Genomic DNA, 19334 nt, shown 5'->3' on the forward strand with positions numbered 1-19334 from the left:
GATATAGGAGGGACTGTATGCCCTATAACACTAGAAAGTAGATCAGGAGATGAAAATTCTCCAAAGACAGAACCTTTTAAAAAATGAGAAGAGAGGTAAGGGAGTGCCTTGCAGAAGGTAATCTTTCAACGCATGACTCTTCTGTATGACTCTTCTGCATGACAGGTAGCATCTTCCTCAAAGAGGAAGAAACTGAGGTGACCCAGAATCATTCAGAAATTACATGGCTGCCTTTAAGGTCACAGGTAGATCAACAATAGGCTCTGTGAGCGTGCTTAGAGCCTCTGCAGTCAGAACCAGTGAGGAACTGGGTGAATTTGACCACAAAGTCTTGCATGACTATTTTAGAAAACCCAGGGGATAAGGTAGAGCTACGAAGGATCAGAGATAACGAAGTAGACCCTATAATTATAGGGTAAGAAAGGATTCCAGATTGCAGACATCTATGCCTTTGGAAGTCACAGAACAAACATTCACAGAACTGTTAGGGGGGTGTGAACTGGAGTCGCCTTTTGAAGGGAGACTGTACTCTCTTTGCCTAGGTACAGAAATCTTACAATTGCATGGTATTTGGGAAACAAAGACAGGGGTATGGAGCAAGTCCTCACAAAAACCCAGATAGCTGGAAGCCAGCAAGGACTGGGTGGCTGGAGGTGCCTGGAGTCATTGTAGACAAGCAGCAGGAATGTTCAGAGATCACGGTTCCAAGTGACTCTTTGCAAAGCAGGGGCAGCAAAGGGTAGACTCTACTTCAAAACAGAATGGCAGTAAAAAATGCAGAGTGTGCATGTGACACTCCACTCAGCAGATTATGTCAGCTCGGAGTCCCTCAGTGTTAACCCCTTCTCCAAAAGGAACCAATGGAAACTGGGAAGCTTAACGGATAGGTTCGACTTTCATAACATGTTACACCTCTATCCAGGGTGTAACATGTAACCTGTTACTAAATGAGCAGCCCCCGCATCCCCCTCCCACCCAAGCCCCCATTGTGACAGCACTTCAGGATCTTCTCCCTTCACCCACTGTCACCCTTTGAAAATAATGCGGCAGTGCAGGGCTCCCCCCACCCAGCCGCATCAATTATTCACAGAGTTCTGTGAACTACAACCATCATCAAAAGGTGAATGACTGACCATTTCACTCAATGGTGGACAAAGAAAATATTCAGTCTTGGACACGACATACAAAATTATGCAAGTTCTCTTTGAGAGAGGCACACAAAGAAAAGTTTTCTAGCAACAGACATAGCAGGAATCTTCTGGGATTTGTGCCCTTGAACAAAGATATCATGGCATAAGTTTACTGTAACTGTGCTAAGTCAAAAAGTTGGCAAGCTCTGAAAATCTGACACTTAAGTAAAACTACAAAGACTGGCAAGCAAATATTGCTTTAAAAACGAAGTTTGATCTTCAATAAACTACTGTGCACTGGTATAATCTCGTATTAATTTGGAGGAGAGAGTAGAGGGCAAAGTTACACAGCTAACCAAAAGTTGTAAGTTTAAGTGCTATACTGATTTGGCTTCAACAGACAATGAAAATGGCTCTTCCTTCTGACACCATTCTATACACAAGACCCACAATTAAATATTCCATTAAATATTATTTAGAAAAACACAGCAGTAGCTGTCACATCTAGTTGAATAAGGTATTGAACACAAAACATTTGTTAATATGTTTTAAGAATGCAATAATGTGTCAAGGTGCCCCAGACAATTAACAGTATTTCAAACTGTCCAAATCCCAGACAAAACAGCACATTGATATAAAAAAAAAAAGAAAAACAAGAAAAAACATGGAAGGGAATTTATATCCTTGAAAAAGGAATTTCCCCAACAGGAGCCTACAGCTTACTGCTTAAATCTGCAGTGCACTACAGGCCTCCCAGGCAAGAAAGGGATTACACTGAACTTCCACTTGCAAACAAAATAGACTTGTATTCCCCCTACTTCGCCCCATGGCTGCCATGATCAGATCACTTGGTCATGACCTATTCAAACAAGACTTGCTTGTTCTCACACTTTAAAACGTATGGAATCTCAAAGTGCAGCCAGGTGATGCAGAGACTTATTGAACCGTTGCCCAAAGAGGAAAGAAAAAGCTCTGGCAGCTACTGAGGCGGAGACAGTCCATGTGGGAATATTCTCGTGCTCCTACACTAGGCCCCCAACATCCCTGACCTGTCTAGCATAGACACCATGGTTGGAGGACTGAGAAATACACAGCTAAACCTACAACTAGCATTCATTTAGACATGGTGAAAACATGCACATACCATAAAGTTTTTAGTGGGATCACCAATCATATAGAAGAGACAAGCACATATCATATAGATTTATATTTCTGTTTAGCTTTTTTACCTGCATAAAGAATTAGCATACTTAAACCTACCTTCAGGTAAAACTACTGTCCAATGCCTAAATCCTTCAAATAGTCAAACAGCAGTGATGGCCCTCGCAATAAAACCTGACTACGTGAGCCAAGTAGTCCATTACCTAAAGATAATTTTACATGTGCGCTACAACAGTCAGCTTCATACACACAATGGAGGAGATTTACTAAAAATGGTGCACACAGAATCTGGTGCAGCTGTGCACAGTAACCAATCAGCTTCTAACTTCAGCTGGTTACTATCCACAGTTGCACCAGATTCTGTGTGCAACAGTTTTAGTAAACCTCCCTCAAATTGTTTTCAAAACAACACCCAGATTGTGTAGTATGAAGGGTCTGCCTGCCTGGAAATAACTTCAGTGGATGGTTTAGGTAAGCCTTCAAAAAGCTGTAAACACTGGCAGCCATCAGTGACTTTTTATCTTTAAACTGATATTATTGCGTATCACATGCCAGCACAGGTCCTCAAATTAAAAAATCAAAAATGCAGAAATTTTGGGACAACTGATTTGAAGATCAATGCTGGTACAAGATGATTGGAGGTCAGTACAGCTCATTGACCATGAAGACTACAACCTAAGACTGTCTTAGCACACAATAAGGGTTATATACTAAAACTGGAGAGTGCAAAATCTGGTGCAATTCTGCAGAAAAACAATCAGCTTCCAGGTTTTATTGTCATCGCTTAACTGAACATGCACCTGTTTTAGTAAACCTAACCCAATGAGTGATTTGACCAATACAAGCAAAAAGCAGAAAAAAAAAAAAAAATCTGACATGCAATCCAAAGCAGCCAGGCTCAGCATTTCAAAACAGGTTAGATAGAAAAAAGTCAGACTGCCTGATATAAAGATGATCTCACCACTTACCCACCTGGCTTTAAACACTAAGACTAACATTTAAAGCTCACTGGCTGCGATTTACTTAAAACCACATTTAGCTTACTTTAGCGAATCTTTTATTATGAAATTTGGAAAACAGCAAGACAAATTTACCAATGTAAAAAATTACCTTAAATTTTCAAGCTCTTGTCGTTTCAGAGGAGAAGAAGGTGGAGCGGGAGCAAATTTATCACTTTCATGGCTTTTATTGCTAGAGAGAAAAATATCAGATCACAAATGGAGAAATAACAAAAGATTTAATGTTCCCTTTTTCAAATGTACCCCGTCACTAATGCATTCTATTGTGTCTGCTGTGCATGAGAGACACGTAATAGAGCTAAATGTTATCTTTCAACGTTTAGTGTACATTTCTGTTATTTGTCTGTAAAGCAAAATGTTTTAGCCAAATGTTTCATGGTGGGTGACATCACTATGACATTCAGCTTGATGGTATTGAAATTTATACTACAATTAATTGGTCAGCCATTATAGCTCTGTTATCTTTCCCGCAAAGGACCTCCAAGCATCATAACTTTTAATAGTTTCAGATGGGTAAGTAACTGTTTACCTCTGCTGTGCAGTAATACAATATTCGCTTTACTAAAAGGCACTTTTTAAAGCATAACTTCAACCTAAAAACAAAGTTCCGCTTTATGTCCTTCTGCCCCCTTCTCTTCTATTTTTGTGTGTGTGTTTGGGGGGGGGGGGGGGGAGCAGGTACCTGGTTTTGAGGCTGTGGGACCATTCAAGATTGCAGCGTGCCACTCGCATGCACAGTGGGCAGCCAGCTGTGAAGCTGCAAGAAATCACAGCAGGCTGCCCACAGTAAACATGCTGGTGACTCGAAAATCCAAGAAGCGGTTCGGATGAGCATGGTGCTGGACCCCTGGACAGGCGAGTGTCCTTTTATTAAAAGTCAGCAACTACAGTATTTGTAGCTGCTGACTTTTATTTGTTTTCAAAAAGGCTGAAGAACCAATTTAAGCTGTGGGAAGAAAGCAAAAATTGATTTTCTGACTCACTATAAAATAATTTTCTTGGAGTCCTTGAGGACTGGATAAAGGAAACCAGATACTATCTGCTATAGTGTCACCTACAGGAGGACTGTACACTGGCAAACAAAAAAAATGGTAGGTCAGTCCCAGGATAATCCCTCCTCTATTTGGAATAAAGTGATTGTAAACCCTCACCTTGTAAAACAATCCATTCAGTTTATAAATGAAAGGCAAAACATTTGTGTATAAATATAAAATAAAAAAAAAATTCTAAATAACTTTTTCCCTTTTCTACAAGTGATCACATTCCCCATTTCTCCTCCCCTAGCTCTTACACAGCAGTACACTGATCTTCCCTGTGAAAGGCTGTGCAGGGGGATGTTTCAAGAGAAGCCTGATCATTGGAGGAGAGCACACTGAGTTCCCAGCAAAGCTGGAGAACTGACCACGATGTGTTCTCTTGCTTAGTGTGGTAAGCTTTTAATAGGAAAGCAAAAGGGACTGCCAGGAAGACCAGGAATGTCACACAAAGTGCAATACAAAGAACAGAAAAGTATGGAAGCTAGAGACAGCCAGGCAACTACAATTTTCCACAGGAAAAAAACAATGGCAGGCTATACACATCTCTCAGTACAGGCTTGCTTACATAGGTCATATCTGCAGATCTGAATAGGTTTATTTACCTGCATCCTTCATTGTTTTCCCCACCCGAATCTGTGTTGCCTGTTTGACTGTTATTCTTTGCACCATTTTCTTTATTAACGTCCTGTTGGTCCTCGGGCAAAAGGAGCAAGGCATTCCTTAAACATATTGCAGCAAACTCCATGCTGGCTACTGGAATGGCAGATGATTCCCCATCACTAAAGAAAACAAAAAAAATAAATAAAATTAAAAACGGTCAATAGTTTATGAAACTTGTTATGTAAAACCCCACACTCAAATCACCTAAAGTTTACAAAGTGCAAAACATTCTTTTAAAAAAAATGAAAGAAATGCACGCACACACCAGTGGTTACATGTCTGTATAATATACAATAAAAAAAAACATGACAAGCATGTTATATCGTGAAAAAAAAAACTATTTTCCAAAGCTGTATCTACAGCAGAAATAATCACTGAAAAAGATAGGGCTTCCTTTTAAAGGCTAACTAATACTGTTGAAATACATATGCATGAAAAGAATTATGGGCCAAAAGACACTTGTTTGAAAGTACAGCCAGTTCCTGAATCTCTTTGCAGATCACTGAAGTTGAGCAGTAAAGGCTGGCTCATATAGTTATAGTACAACTGCACAAGGAAGCAAGAACACAATGATAACCTATTGTTTATGCTTTTTCCTCCTGCAGGGGAGAGGAGCTGATAATGTATGCTCATATTTAGCATAAAATAATGGGAATTTTGATATACCAGCAAATTTCATATCTTGGAATACAGTACAAAATACAGGACAGAAAGTCAGAGACCATGGGTTATATGCCACTACCTACTGGTGATTGAATAGTGCCTAAAGCTTTGTTGGGAAAGAATCAATGCACCCTCAACTCCCCCAAACAAAAATTACAAATCAGCCACACTGTTATGGGGTCCCACAGTATGGTTCCTAAGATGTACATCTACAGTAACTGATCTAGAAAAGGCTAGTGAGACCTGAGGCAATCAGAGGTTATAACTTGATAGAAGCATCAGTTAAAGTAGTGAAGAAAAATTTAAAAAGGGTTTAGAAGACTTACTTAGCAGAAGATGTCCATCCTCGAAGGACGCTGGCAAAACATGGAGTCCCTCAGAGTAAGCAGGGTTTCATGAGGGTGACTAGGGGGCGTTCACAGCAAAGCTAAAAGCCTTAGTAAACTCCACTTATAACTTCTACCTACAGGTAAGCCTATACCTGCCTATAAGGCTTACCTGTACGTAGAGTGAATATATCCCAAATGTGTACCATTTCGAGATATTCACATTTGTAGCAGCTAATGATGACACCAGCTTATGTGCACTGAACTATGAATGGACGGCACACTGGAATATGCCATCCATTGAGAGAACTGTGCAGCGACTCCAGTGTGCATGCGTGGCAGTGACATCGTAGCTCGGCCATTTAGACAGCCAGAGAGTGTGAACCCGGAAGGAAGACCAGTTGACAGCAGCGACCGCAGGGCTTTCTTGTAAGGTAGGTCTGTCATAATGCACATTATGACTTAAACTGCCCAGGGGTGTTTCTAAGTATTAGTTCAGTAAACCGTTTGCTCATCCCATCCATTGGGCAGCACAGTGGCTAAATGGTTAGCACTTCCACCTGGCAGTACTAGGGTCGTTGGTTCGAATCCCAGCCATGGCACCACCTGCCTGGAGTTTGCATGTTCTCCCTGTGCCTGCGTGGGTTTCCTCCGGGTACTCCGGTTTCCTCCCACACTCCAAAAGACATGCTGGTAGGTTAATTGGATCCTGTCTAAATTGGCCCTAACGTGTATGTATGATGTAAGTTAGGGACCTTAGATTATACACCCCTTGAGGGTTAGGGACTGATGTGAATGTACAATATATATGCGTAAAGTGCTGCGTAAATTGACAGCGCTATATAAGTACCTGAAATAATAAAATAAATAAATCACCGTCACCACGAGGTGAAATGCCTTAATTTTGTACGCATGTATCAGAGAGTACTATGTTCATGTGTATTTTTACATTCATGCATTGCTTACATTAGTCTGCACTGTATTTTTCTTTTTCCTGAATGTATGAACAATAAAGGAAAAAAAAAAACAAAAAAACCCCACAAAGTTATACAATAGTTTTTCAAATTTAAAGAAATATGACAGTACTTTGGGAATACAGATCAATTATAAGCTAAAACAAAAATAAAAAAATCGTTAAACCCGAGGGCCCAATTTTTCTTTTTTTTTTATTTTATTCTAGGACTTTACTACCACTTTAAGCCAATGTCCAATCACCTGGAGGTAACTTTCGGTCTATGAATTCCTGTACTCTGTCCTGTACAATTAAGCTAAACTCTTTCAAGTACTAAGAGGTGCTTAAATAAAAATATTAGATGTTGCCAAAAATACAACATAATCCAAAATACATATTACTTGCTAGAAGAAAACAAAAATACAATAATAACATGAAAGTCTAGTTAATACAGATATCGATGGGTCATTTTAACAGCCATTAGTTTGCAGGAAAAGGTCAGCAACTGCAGCTCCAGTTTTTTGCAGGCTTTATTCCCTTTCTCTTGACTTAAAGTCTCTACAGAGGGGCAGCACCCCAAGACAGAAAGTGACACCTAGGGAAGTATACCTGCACTCCCCACAGCACTATTGTGTTCTGCGGGAGGGGAGCACAGAAAGGCTTCTCCGCTAGGAGAATACTATGATCGCTGCTTGCAGCTATAGCCACCGGCAGTGATCACGTGAGGAAAAACCCCACAGGCTGGTTGTACTGAAAGTGATTTGTGGTTCAACTGCAGTACAACCAGCCTGGCCACAGATGGATCAAAATTTTTCTGTTTCAAGAATTTGAACAATAAAGTAGTACATGGCCAGCTTAATAAAAGACAGCAGAGGGTACAGGAAGAAATCAGGTAAGATCTTTTCGGCAGGATCAAAAAACATTGTTTGCACTTATCGAACAAACACTTTCAATTTGTCATACCAAAAGGGACCAAACAGGAGAAATTCACTGTTAGGGTTCACATACACTTCAATAAAGAATGGTGTTCCTAAATTACTACCTTTACAGACCTCACTTTTTTTGTTCTGTTACCAATAAGTGACACAACATGGCTTAGTTAGTTAAAGCAGTGTTATACCCAAAAGCAAACATTTATTATATTGCAGCTTACCAACTCTTAGGCGCGATAGCAGCGTTAGTTTTTTTTTTTTTTTCTCTCTTTCTTATATTTTCATCTGGTGATCCAGCCAGTAAGTCTGTTGTCTTTTTAAAGAACAAGCTTTCTTGCAGATGTATCAATTTACATGGTTGAGGTAAACCATTTAACACTGGCAGGGGTGCTTACAATAATCAGATTTTGCTATTGTAAAAACCTTTTCCCAAAAGAAAAAAAAAAATCTGTTGCTGTTACTAATTATGTTATCTGGAGTGTGATCTTGATTGGCTTCAATTTGTTAGTGTATTTAAATCCGCTAGTACATCTAAAATTTCCCTCCCCCTAGACCAGTGATGGCGAACCCGTCGCACGCGTGCCACAGCCGGCACGCCGAGCCTTATCTGTGGGCACGCCAGGAGAATACCGTATTTTTCGCTCCATAAGACGCACTTTTTTTCCCCCAAAAAAGGGGGGAAAATGTCAGTGCGTCTTATGGAGCGAATATAGAGCGGCCGGTCCGGTATTTCCACCGCCGCCGTGTCAGAATACCGGGCCGGCCGCTCAGCTCTGCAGTGGGACCGTACCTGTCCCTCTATCCAGCGGCGCGCTGTCTTCCCGGCTTCTGTAGTGTGCGTGACAGCCGGGTCCCAAGTGCGCATGCGCAAGAAGCAGTGCTCTTTGTGAATGGTAAGGCGGTACCTGGGACACATGACAGATCCCAGAAGCCGCCGGACCAATCACAAAGCGCAGCGCTTCTCGCGCATGCGCACTGGGCATCCGGCTGTCCGACGAGCGCCCACACTACAGAAGCCGGGAAGACCACGCGCGGCTGGATAAAGGAACAGGTAAGAGAAAAAAAAAACTCTGCGGAAGTAAGAGCGGGTACCTGTCAAATTCAGGTACCCGCTCCCCCTCCCTCCCCAAAGGTCAGCAGTCATCTCCTGTACTGTCCGCAGTCTCTGGTCATCCCTGTGCTTTCCGCAGTCTCTGGTCATCTCCTGTACTGTCCGCAGTCTCTGGTCATCCCTGTACTGTCCGCAGTCTCTGGTCATCCCCTGTACTGTCCGCAGTCTCTGGTCATCCCCTGTACTGTGTCTGCAGTCTCTGGTCATCCCCTGTACTGTGTCTGCAGTCTCTGGTCATCCCCTGTACTGTGTCTGCAGTCTCTGGTCATCCCCTGTACTGTGTCTGCAGTCTCTGGTCATCCCCTGTACTGTGTCTGCAGTCTCTGGTCATCCCCTGTACTGTGTCTGCAGTCTCTGGTCATCTCCTGTACTGTGTCCGCAGTCTCTGGTCATCCCCTGTACTGTGTCCGCAGTCTCTGGTCATCCCTGTACTGTGTCTGCAGTCTCTGGTCATCCCTGTACCGTGTCTGCAGTCTCTGGTCATCCCTGTACCGTGTCCGCAGTCTCTGGTCATCTCCTGTACCGTGTCCGCAGTCTCTGGTCATCCCTGTACTGTGTCCGCAGTCTCTGGTCATCCCTGTACTGTGTCCGCAGTCTCTGGTCATCCCTGTACTGTGTCCGCAGTCTCTGGTCATCCCTGTACTGTGTCTGCAGTCTCTGGTCATCCTTGTACTGTGTCTGCAGTCTCTGGTCATCCCTGTACTGTGTCCGCAGTCTCTGGTCATCCCTGTACTGTCCGCAGTCTCTGGTCATCCCTGTACTGTTAATTAGTTTGCACTACTGTACGAGTTGTTTTTTCTAAACCAAAAGCTCGATATTCAGGTTTCATTGCAGTGTTGGCACTTTGAAAGAAATAAGTTGGTTTTGGGTTGCAGTTTGGGCACTCGGGCTCAAAAAGGTTCGCCATCACTGCCCTAGACTGACAATGCTGTTGCCCATAAATGCCCCCATGTGCTCCTTCATCCAAAGTGAAGGCACTCTAATACAGGTGCTGTGTTATTGGCCAGATAACCAGGGGAAAACAGGAAAAAGCTAATGCAGCCACCACATCTAATGGTTGGAAAGCTGCAAAGTATTACATTTTTGGTTTTAGTATGTTTATTTTATTTAGCTTCTTCTGAACATCACCCATTTTTATTTAAAACTGATGGAATTGGCAAAGATTCAATATCATAGATCAGTGTTACTCAATCACGGTTCCGTGGAACCCTAGGGTTCCATGAGCAGTCCGCAGGGGTTCTGCCGCATTCTGTCAGTCACGGGCAGCTGACAGGTAGATTGCATCCCCTTTGCCGATACATGCACAGCTACACAGGCAAGCGGCTCTGCTTGTGTGGCAGTGCAGCACTGCTCCTCCTCCTCTCCTGTCCATCCAGGGGGGCTTCTATGTAACATTACTTGGGATGGACAGGAAGGGAGGATTGGAGGGGGTGGTGGGGAACAGCACGGGAGAAGAGGACTCAGGTCTGCAAATGAAGGAGACTGCTGCCCTGCCATGTTCTCATGTAAGGTGCTATGATCCCAAGTAACATGCCCTGATCCCATGTAAGGTTCTCTAATCCCATGCGTCTTGATCCCATGTAAGGTGCTATGATCCCTGGTGCCCTATTCCTATGTAATGTGCCCTGCTGCCCCCCATGTAATGTGCCCTGCTGCCCAAAATGTGGTGTGTCCTCGTTACCCCCTGTGCTTTGCCCTGCTGCCCACCCGTACACCGCTTATCATAAGTTTGACCCAGTATTAAGAATCCATGCAGAAAAATGAAAGCACAAGTTATACAATAAATGGGTACATTTTACGATTGCTTCTATTATTTAATGCTAATAATAATTGTTATATCAACAGCTTGCTGATCACACCAATGTTCCATAAGCTATAGATCTGAACTATATTTCAGGGGTTCCCCAAGATCTCAACCTTTTTACCAAGGGTTCCTCAAAAGGTAAAAAGGTTGAGAAACACGGTTTTAAATTGTAAGCTTTAACAAGCAGATCCTTCCGATTCCTGTTATATTGAATGGTATGTATTTGTAAGTGTACGGTCTCCTTCCATTTTGTAAAGCGCTGCGCAAACTGTTTACGCTATATAAATACTGTATTATTATAATACAGTATTTATAAGACATATAATATGTATCTGTGTTGTACAATATCTTGCATTGCTTTAAACTGTGAAAGAGTTTGGTGAAATAATTTATATTTAGTTGATTCTAATCACATTGTAAGTAAAAAAAAATATTAAAAACTACCTATAAATTAGCACACTTAAAGCTATTACTTAAAAGTAATTGGTCAGTAAATGTGCACAAGCCAAAAACATTTTGGCTAACTTCCACTTTCAATGTTATTATTTCACAAACTACAAAAAGGTTGGGCATATGTGTGGCACATCGACACATAATAGAAAGTCTTACTTGTAAAGGAGATTCTGAACAGACTGAGAGGCCAAGATTATCTTACGATGATAACCCTGACCTACTATTGATTGCACTATTCCTTTTTTGCTTGGTAGGCCTTTCGTTTCTTGTTCAGATGTCTGGAAAAAAACAAACAAATGGAATACAAAAGTAAACTCCATTGGATAGGGGAATATGTGAAATGAGAACTCAAAATTACCTAATTTTTCACAATCATATTACTTTAGATTCCAACGCACTAGACAATGCAAGATCCAGTATCTTACCTTTTCTCCAATAAGATGTTGTTAACAGGGTGCCCTACCTATGTCTTTTCAAACATTGTCATTGTAGGGAAATTGTATCTTGCCCACGCAAGGCATCAAAAAGTTCACATACATGTCGACCCCCTTCGCTGCTTATACTTACATTCTTCTTCCTGTGCTGCTTGTACTTTCTTCACTTCCACAGCTAAGATGAGACAACCGGTGTAAGCTCCAAGTCAGTCTGGTGTGAGCTTACACAGAGCTAAGAACTATCTCCACCCCCAGGTAGCAGAGCTTGTACAAACTAGCTGCAGGAGAAGCCAATATTGGTGCTATATTAACCCTGCATTATAATATTAATAAAAGTGCATTGTTGGAGAGAGTGACATGCTCTCCATACCAAGAGGTACCAGATATGTCTCATGGCTGCCAGAGGCCAAACTAAGTGGTGTGGGAGGGAATATATGCAGGGAATCTGCTCCTTAGTGCTTTGCAGGGGTCCTACAAGGCACTGCCACATTAACAATCATTGATATGGTAAATGGAAATTTGTTTGGATTTTTTTTGTCTTTAAAACAAGGTTATTGAGTATGCAAAGTCACAGGCTATGCTAAAAAGCCACTGAAGCTGTATTCAACCAAAAGAAAACACAAAATTATGTAATATTGATAACATTTACCAGTCCTCAGTGGACAGCACCCAACTTAGACAGAAACAAAAAAAAACTTAAAGAAACCCTATCACCAGATCATTCAATTCAGCAACAATCTTTACATATAAAGTTCTCCCTTGTGTGGATATCCAAAAGCCTTGAGAACACTGCTGGACACCACAATCTTGAAGGGGATGTCACACTCCAGTGACACGCTACAGTATTTTTCCCAATGCTCCTCCCTCAACAGCTATATAAAATGTTATGATGGAAGGTGAGGAAAGGGATGGGATGGAAATGCTGGGTCAGCAAACATAGTAATCAGATGCTCCAAATGATGAGAGGGCTATGACATACAACTCACTCTCCAAGAGTAACCACATTTTCAAGTATGTTCACACACATTTTGCAAGTAATTTATGAAAACAAAACACACTGTGAACAAGCATTTAATATACCTGATTTTTATGCTTTTATTAGCAAATTTTTAGGCTGGTGATAGGGTCTCTTTAACCACTTGCCCTCCAGAGGATTTACCCCCTTCCTGACCAGGCCACTTTTTGCGATATGGCGCTGTGTTAATTTAACTGACTATTGCACAGTCATACAACACAGTACATAAATGAAATGTATGCCTTTTTTTCACTACAAATAGAGCTTTGTTTTGGTGGTATTTGATCACTTGTGCAGTTTTTATTTTTTGCGCTATAAAAAAAAAAAAGACAATTTTGAAAAAAATAAATATTTTTGATTTTTTGCTATAAAACATATCCCGTAAAAAAATTTTATCTAAATTTCTTCATAAATTTAGGCCAAAATGTATTCTGTTATGTCTTTACTAAAAAAAAAAAAAAATCCCAATACATGTAAATTAATTGGTTTACGTGAAAGTTATAACGTCTACAAATGGTAGTATATATACTGGAAATTTTTTTTTTCATATACTAGTAATGGCGGTGATCAGCGACTTGTGGCATTCTGACACTGGGGGGAAACTAACTGCCACTGACATCCCAGTGACACTAATACAATGATCAATGCTAATAAAAAGCACTGACACTGTACTAATGACAGGGCAGGAAGGGGTTAACATCTGGGGCGACCAAAGGGGTTAGCCGTGTGCTGTTTTACTGTGTGTGGTTTACTCGGAAATACGAAAAAGCATGTTACTGTTGTTTACACACAGATCTCCCCCTTGTTAGTGATACTCAGCAATTGCCAGTTGCTGGCAGGGAATTTCTGGCTGGGACCAGGTGATCGACATCTGTAGCCTCTAATGGTGGCGTGGGTTGGGCAGCACATGCCCCCTAGTCAGCCAATTGTACAAGTTCTCCCACTTAAAAAGATGAGAGGCCTGTAATTGGCATCATAGATAGACCTTAACTATGAGAGACAAAATGAGAATAAAAATCCAGACAATCACATTGGCTGATTTGGAAAGAATTTATTTGCAAATTATGGTGGAAAATAAGTATTTGGTCACCTACAAACAAGCAAGATTTCTGGCTCTCACAGACTTGTACCTTCTTCTTTAAGAGGCTCCTCTGTCCTGCACTCATTACCTGTATCAATGGCACCTGTTCGAACTTGTTATCAGTATAAAAGACACCTGTCCACAACCTCAAACAGTCACACTCCAAACTCCACTATGGTGAAGACGAAGGACACCAGAAACAAAATTGTAGACCTGCACCAGGCTGGGAAGACTGAATCTGCAATAGGCAAGCAGCTTGATGTGAACAAATCAACTGTGGGAGCAATAATAAGAAAATGGAAGACATACAAGACCACTGATAATCTCCCTCGATCTGGGGCTCCACGCAAGATCTCACCCCGTGGGGTCCAAATGATCAAAAGAACGGTGAGCAATAATCCCAGGAACACACGGGGGGACCTAGTGAATGACCTGCAGAGAGCTGGGACCAACGTAACAAAGGCTACCATCAGTAACACAATACGCCACCAGGGACTCAGATCCTGCAGTGCCAGACGTGTACCCCTGCTTAAGCCAGTACATGTCCGGGGCCCATCTGAAATTTGTTAAAGAGCATTTGGATGATCCAGAAGAGGATTTGGAGAATGTCAGATGAAACCAAAATAGAATTGTTTGGTAGAAACACAACTTGTCGTGTTTGGAGGAGAGAGAATGCTGAGTTCCATCCAAAGAACACCATACCTACTGTGAAGCATGGGGGTGGCAACATCATGCTTTGGGGCTGTTTCTCTGCAAAGGGACCAGGACGACTGATCCATGTACAGGACAGAATGAAAGGAGCCATGTATCGTGAGATTTTGAGTGCAAACCTCCTTCCATCAGCAAGGGCATTGAAGATGAAACGTGGCTGGGTCTTCCAACATGACAATGATCCCAAACATACCGCCCGGCAACGAAGGAGTGGCTTTATAAGAAGCATTTCAAGGTCCTGGAGTGGCCTAGCCAGTCTCCAGATCTCAACTCCATAGAAAACCTTTGGAGGGAATTGAAAGTCCGTGTTGCCCAGCGACAGCCCCAAAACATCACTGCTCTGGAGGAGATCTGCATGGAGGAATGGGCCAACATACGAGCAACAGTGTGTGCCAACCTTGCGAAGACTTACAGGAAACGTTTGACCTCTGTCATTGCCAACAAAGGATATATAACAAAGTATTGAGATGAACTTTTGATACTGACCAAATACTTATTTTCCACCATAATTTGCAAATAAATTCTTTCCAAATCAGCCAATGTGATTGTCTGGATTTTTTTTCTCATTTTGTCTCTCATAGTTGAGGTCTACCTATGATGCCAATTACAGGACTCTCTCATCTTTTTAAGTGGGAGAACTTGCACAATTGGTGGCTGACTAAATACTTTTTTGCCCCACTGTATATACTTGATTTTGTCAGCCCTGCTGCCCTGTAGCAGTAAGCTCTAACAAGCAGGGCCCTCTCTTATCCCTTCTGTATTCAATTGTATTATAATTGTACTGTCTGCCCTTATGTTGCAAAGCGCCTCAAACTGTTGGCACTATATAAATCCTGTATAATAATAATAATAATAAGTTACCCTAAAGCTCCAAGTACAAACAATGGATGTGGTCTGGCTCCCAAGAGGTAATGACCTGTAAAATTAGCCTGTTATTCTGCGCTTACCATTCAGGGATGAAATGTAACTTACTAAAGACCTCTTGGGTAACAGCCAAAAAAAGTAAAATCAATAGGTAAATTACACAGTAGGAAGGGGAGTCAAGCAATTACTGTATGTTACAGTAAAAAAATGGAAATACTGCGAAAACAATGTTTTTCTGTTTTATTCAAAGCCACTGTTTTTTCCCTGAAAAAACCTGAAAACAAAGTGTAGAATATTTTTTTTACAATGATAAATAATATATCTGTGATATGGTATGCAAACTATATAACATGAAGACCTTAAGGATTTCTGAGACTTTATGCAAAGTCTTAAATTATTGCAAGTTCTCTCAGCGGAGGACAAGCCAATCCTGGAATACAATTCAAGTAACACTAACTCTCAATGCAGTTCTCAAACAAGAGAAATATGCATTTCTGCCACTAGGGATCAATGCAGGGGAAAGGCTCCAATTTAGTTTACTTGTTGGTTCCATATTACATCTCTTATAGTTGGGTAATTGTTGGGATAATAGTGTTTGCCCTCCTCTCAGGCCTTAATTAACAGTTAAGACGGTAAATCGGTCTGACAAATTTGTTTACCTATAAATGATTCAGATTATCCATAATGTTTCCTATATTCTCTCCACTAAATAGTTTTTTTTTCCTTTTCCTTCTCCCAGTAAAATGGTGAAACCTACATCTAGAGTTTGGAAACATTTCCACAGTGCAATTTCTGCTGAGAGCAAAGCTGCTAGTTGCAAATATTGTGAGAAGAAATATTATTTTCCAAATGCTACAAGGATGACAAAGCACATCTTTGCATGCCAGAGACATGCAAAAGACATTAACAAATACTTTATGGAATTAAATGAGGACCATACTGAAAGTGCTAGTAGCTTTTCCCTCCAGAGTTCTCATTCTAGAAAAACTGTTTCTGCTGCAGCTGGATCAAGTGTTTCTTAACCAGCAGCATCTTCAAGGAAGGAAGTGTTACAAACCACTGATTTACAAAAATATACAGTGCCTTCATCTATAGATAAAATGACACCTGAAAATCAGAACATTGATCAAGCTCTTGCATGAGCAATATATACTTCTGGATCAACATTGTCAATAGCTGAAAATGCATATTTGCAGAAAGCTTTTAAATGATGAGGGGAAAGAGGGTGGTTACCAGTTCTTATGTATAGTTGAAATGTTCTTAAAGCATAACTCTGGGCTCCCCCCAAAAAATCAAAACCAAACAGCTACAAATACTGTAGCTGCTGACTTTTAATATGAGGGCACTTACCTTTCTTTTGGTGGTATATGATCACCACTGGTTTTTTTTTTTTTTAAATTATATGAATTAAAAAAAGACTACAATTTTGGGGGAAAAAACAACAGTATTTTCTGTTATAAAACATATTCAATAAAAAAATATTTAATAAATCTAATCTTCATAAATTTAGGCCAAAATATACTCTGCTACATGTCTTTGGTAAAAACAAAAGTCCCAATAAGTGTATATTATTTAGTCTGTAGGAAAGTTATAGTGTCCACAAACTATGGAATATATCACGGGTCTCCAAACTGTGGCCCGAGGGCCGGATGTGGTCCTTTGCTACCCTTTATCTGGCCCTTGGGGCACTATTCCTCCAACTGAGACCAACAATGGGGCAGTACTCCTTCCCATCAAACCAATGATGGTGTACTATTCTTCCCCCTAATACCAATGGTGGGGCACTACTCCTCCTCCTGACCAACCCTGAGGCCATGTTTATTCTCACTGATGCAGGGGCCAAGACATTTTCTGTCCTTACTGGCTCTAATCTGGCCTTCCTAAGGTCTGAAGGACAGCATACTGGCCCTTTGTTTGAAAAGTTTGGAGACCCCTGGAATACATATTTGAAAACTGATCAATCTTGATGTACTGATGGCCAATCTCATCTCTTGAGGCTGTTAAAATGTCAGGACAGTACAAATATCTCCCAAATTACCGCTTTTTGGAAAGTAGAAGGTTTGACATATTTAATAAGAGGAATGGCAAGTTTTTTGAAGCTGCAATTTTTTTGGAAAATGAAGACAATAAAATTTGTTTTTCTACCCATTTTTTTTTTTTATATATACATGCTTTCACCACAGCAGTACAGCGTCATATGACATGACTGGTGTGGCGGTGATCAGGGACACTGACTGATGACAGCATGTGTAACAAGAAAAAAAAAATATAAAATAATTTTTTATGCAATATTTTATTTTTTAAACTTTTTTTACAATTTTTTTTTACTTTCATCAGAGTAGTTCAATGTTACCATAGTACCATTTTACTACTCTGGGGGTGACTAGTTTTTTTGGGGGGTTTTTTTATTACACTTTCATTGCTTGTACAATGAAGATCATTTTACCTGCAATGCTTTGAACTGTCATGAATGGCTTAAGCTCATGACTGCAGTGAATACTAGTGATCTGTGACTGGCAACAGCTAATTACATGGTACAGGGAGCGGTGACTGGCCCAGGTACCATGTGAGTTGTGGGCCAAGCACAGCTCACTAGTAAAGGAAGACTTTACAGAGCCCCCCCTTATGTGTCTGTACAGGCAAACTTACATAAGGGTACGTCACTTTGCCTATACATGCCGCCCACAGTACCACAGTAAAAGCACTGTGGGCAGTCGGCAAGTGGTTAATCACCACTGTTTTTTTTTTTGCTAAACAAAGAAAAAAAAAGGACTGAAAATGTTTTCTTTTTAAGTTTCTGTTATAAAATTTTGCAAATAAGTAATTTTTCTTCTTTACTGATGGGCACTGATGGGGCTGCACTGGGGGGCACGGATGAGGCTGCACTCTTGAGATGGCACTGAAAAGCTGCACTGATCCTCAGGACACTGGATCAGTGCCCTCATTATCAATGTAAAGAACATACTCACTGTGTCTAAGTCAGATTTGCTGGTTATCGGCTCTCCTTTTCGCACACAGAGACAGCGTGAGAGGAAAGAACTACCGATAACTCGCAAGTCTATTTACATGTGACTAGCTGTAATTGGACACAACTGATCACATCGTAAAGGGCCGCTGTGATTGGTCCTTTATCACAATCTGTGATCAGCTGCATCCAAAGGACACAGTGGTCACAAAGTGAGCCCCAGGGGGCACGCAGAACACATGCACGTGGGAGGACTTCCATGGACGTTTTCTCAAAACTGGAGAGCCACGCTGTAGCCATCTTTCGGCCATAGCACAGCAGGGAAGCAGTTAATAAAGTATTAGATTATGGAGACAATTAGAAACATAGAACTTGTGTAAAATGTTCCACAAAGCTAATGCTTAACCACTTGAGCTCCAGAGGATTTACCCCCTTAATGACCAGGCCTCTTTTTGCTACTCGGCGCTGCACTAATTCAACTGATAATTGCGCGGTCATGCAATGCTGCACCCAAACGAAATTTACGTCCTTTTTTTCACAAATAGAGCTTTCTTTCTGTGTAATTTGATCACCTTTGCGCTTTTTATTTTTCACGCTATAAACAAAAAAAGGCCAAACATTTTGAAGAAAAACAATATTTTTTACTTTCAGCTATAAAAAATATATAGTAAACTCAAAGTTGGTTATAAATTTAGGCCAAAATGTATTCTGCTACATGTTTTTGGTAAAAAAAAATCCCAATAAGTGTAAATTGATTGCTTTGTGTGGATGTTCTAGCGTCTACAAACTATGGTATAAATACTGCAATTTACGCCACTTTTCTGCTATACAGCACTGCGCTAGTTTAACGGACAATTGCGCGGTCATGCAATACGGTACATAAATGAAATTTACATCCTTTTTTTCCCCACAAATTGAGCTTTCTTTCGGTGGTATTTGATCGCCTGTGCGGTTTTTATTTTTTGCGCTATAAAAAAAAAAGGCTGACAATTTTGAGGAAAAAAAAAACAATATTT

The 19334-nt window shown here is 40.9% G+C and overlaps 1 protein-coding gene across 5 annotated transcripts in view; it reads right to left on the bottom strand.

The window, feature by feature from the left end:
* CNOT10 (CCR4-NOT transcription complex subunit 10) overlaps positions 1–19334 on the bottom strand; it is a 188172-nt gene that overhangs the window by 109247 nt on the left and 59591 nt on the right. For all 5 annotated transcript variants that reach the window (XM_089690736.1, XM_089690725.1, XM_089690729.1 and 2 more), the window contains 3 exons: positions 11405–11526; positions 4950–5126; positions 3402–3482 (listed from right to left, as the gene is read on the bottom strand). In XM_089690736.1, the coding sequence (XP_089546862.1) occupies positions 3402–3482; positions 4950–5126; positions 11405–11526 (380 nt within the window). The remainder of the gene's footprint in view (positions 1–3401; positions 3483–4949; positions 5127–11404; positions 11527–19334) is intronic.

This window comes from Staurois parvus, unplaced genomic scaffold (genome assembly GCF_062004578.1).
Source record: "Staurois parvus isolate SC_StPar_1 unplaced genomic scaffold, SC_StPar_1.0 ptg000021l, whole genome shotgun sequence".
In the NCBI taxonomy this organism is placed as follows: Eukaryota; Metazoa; Chordata; class Amphibia; order Anura; family Ranidae; genus Staurois; species Staurois parvus.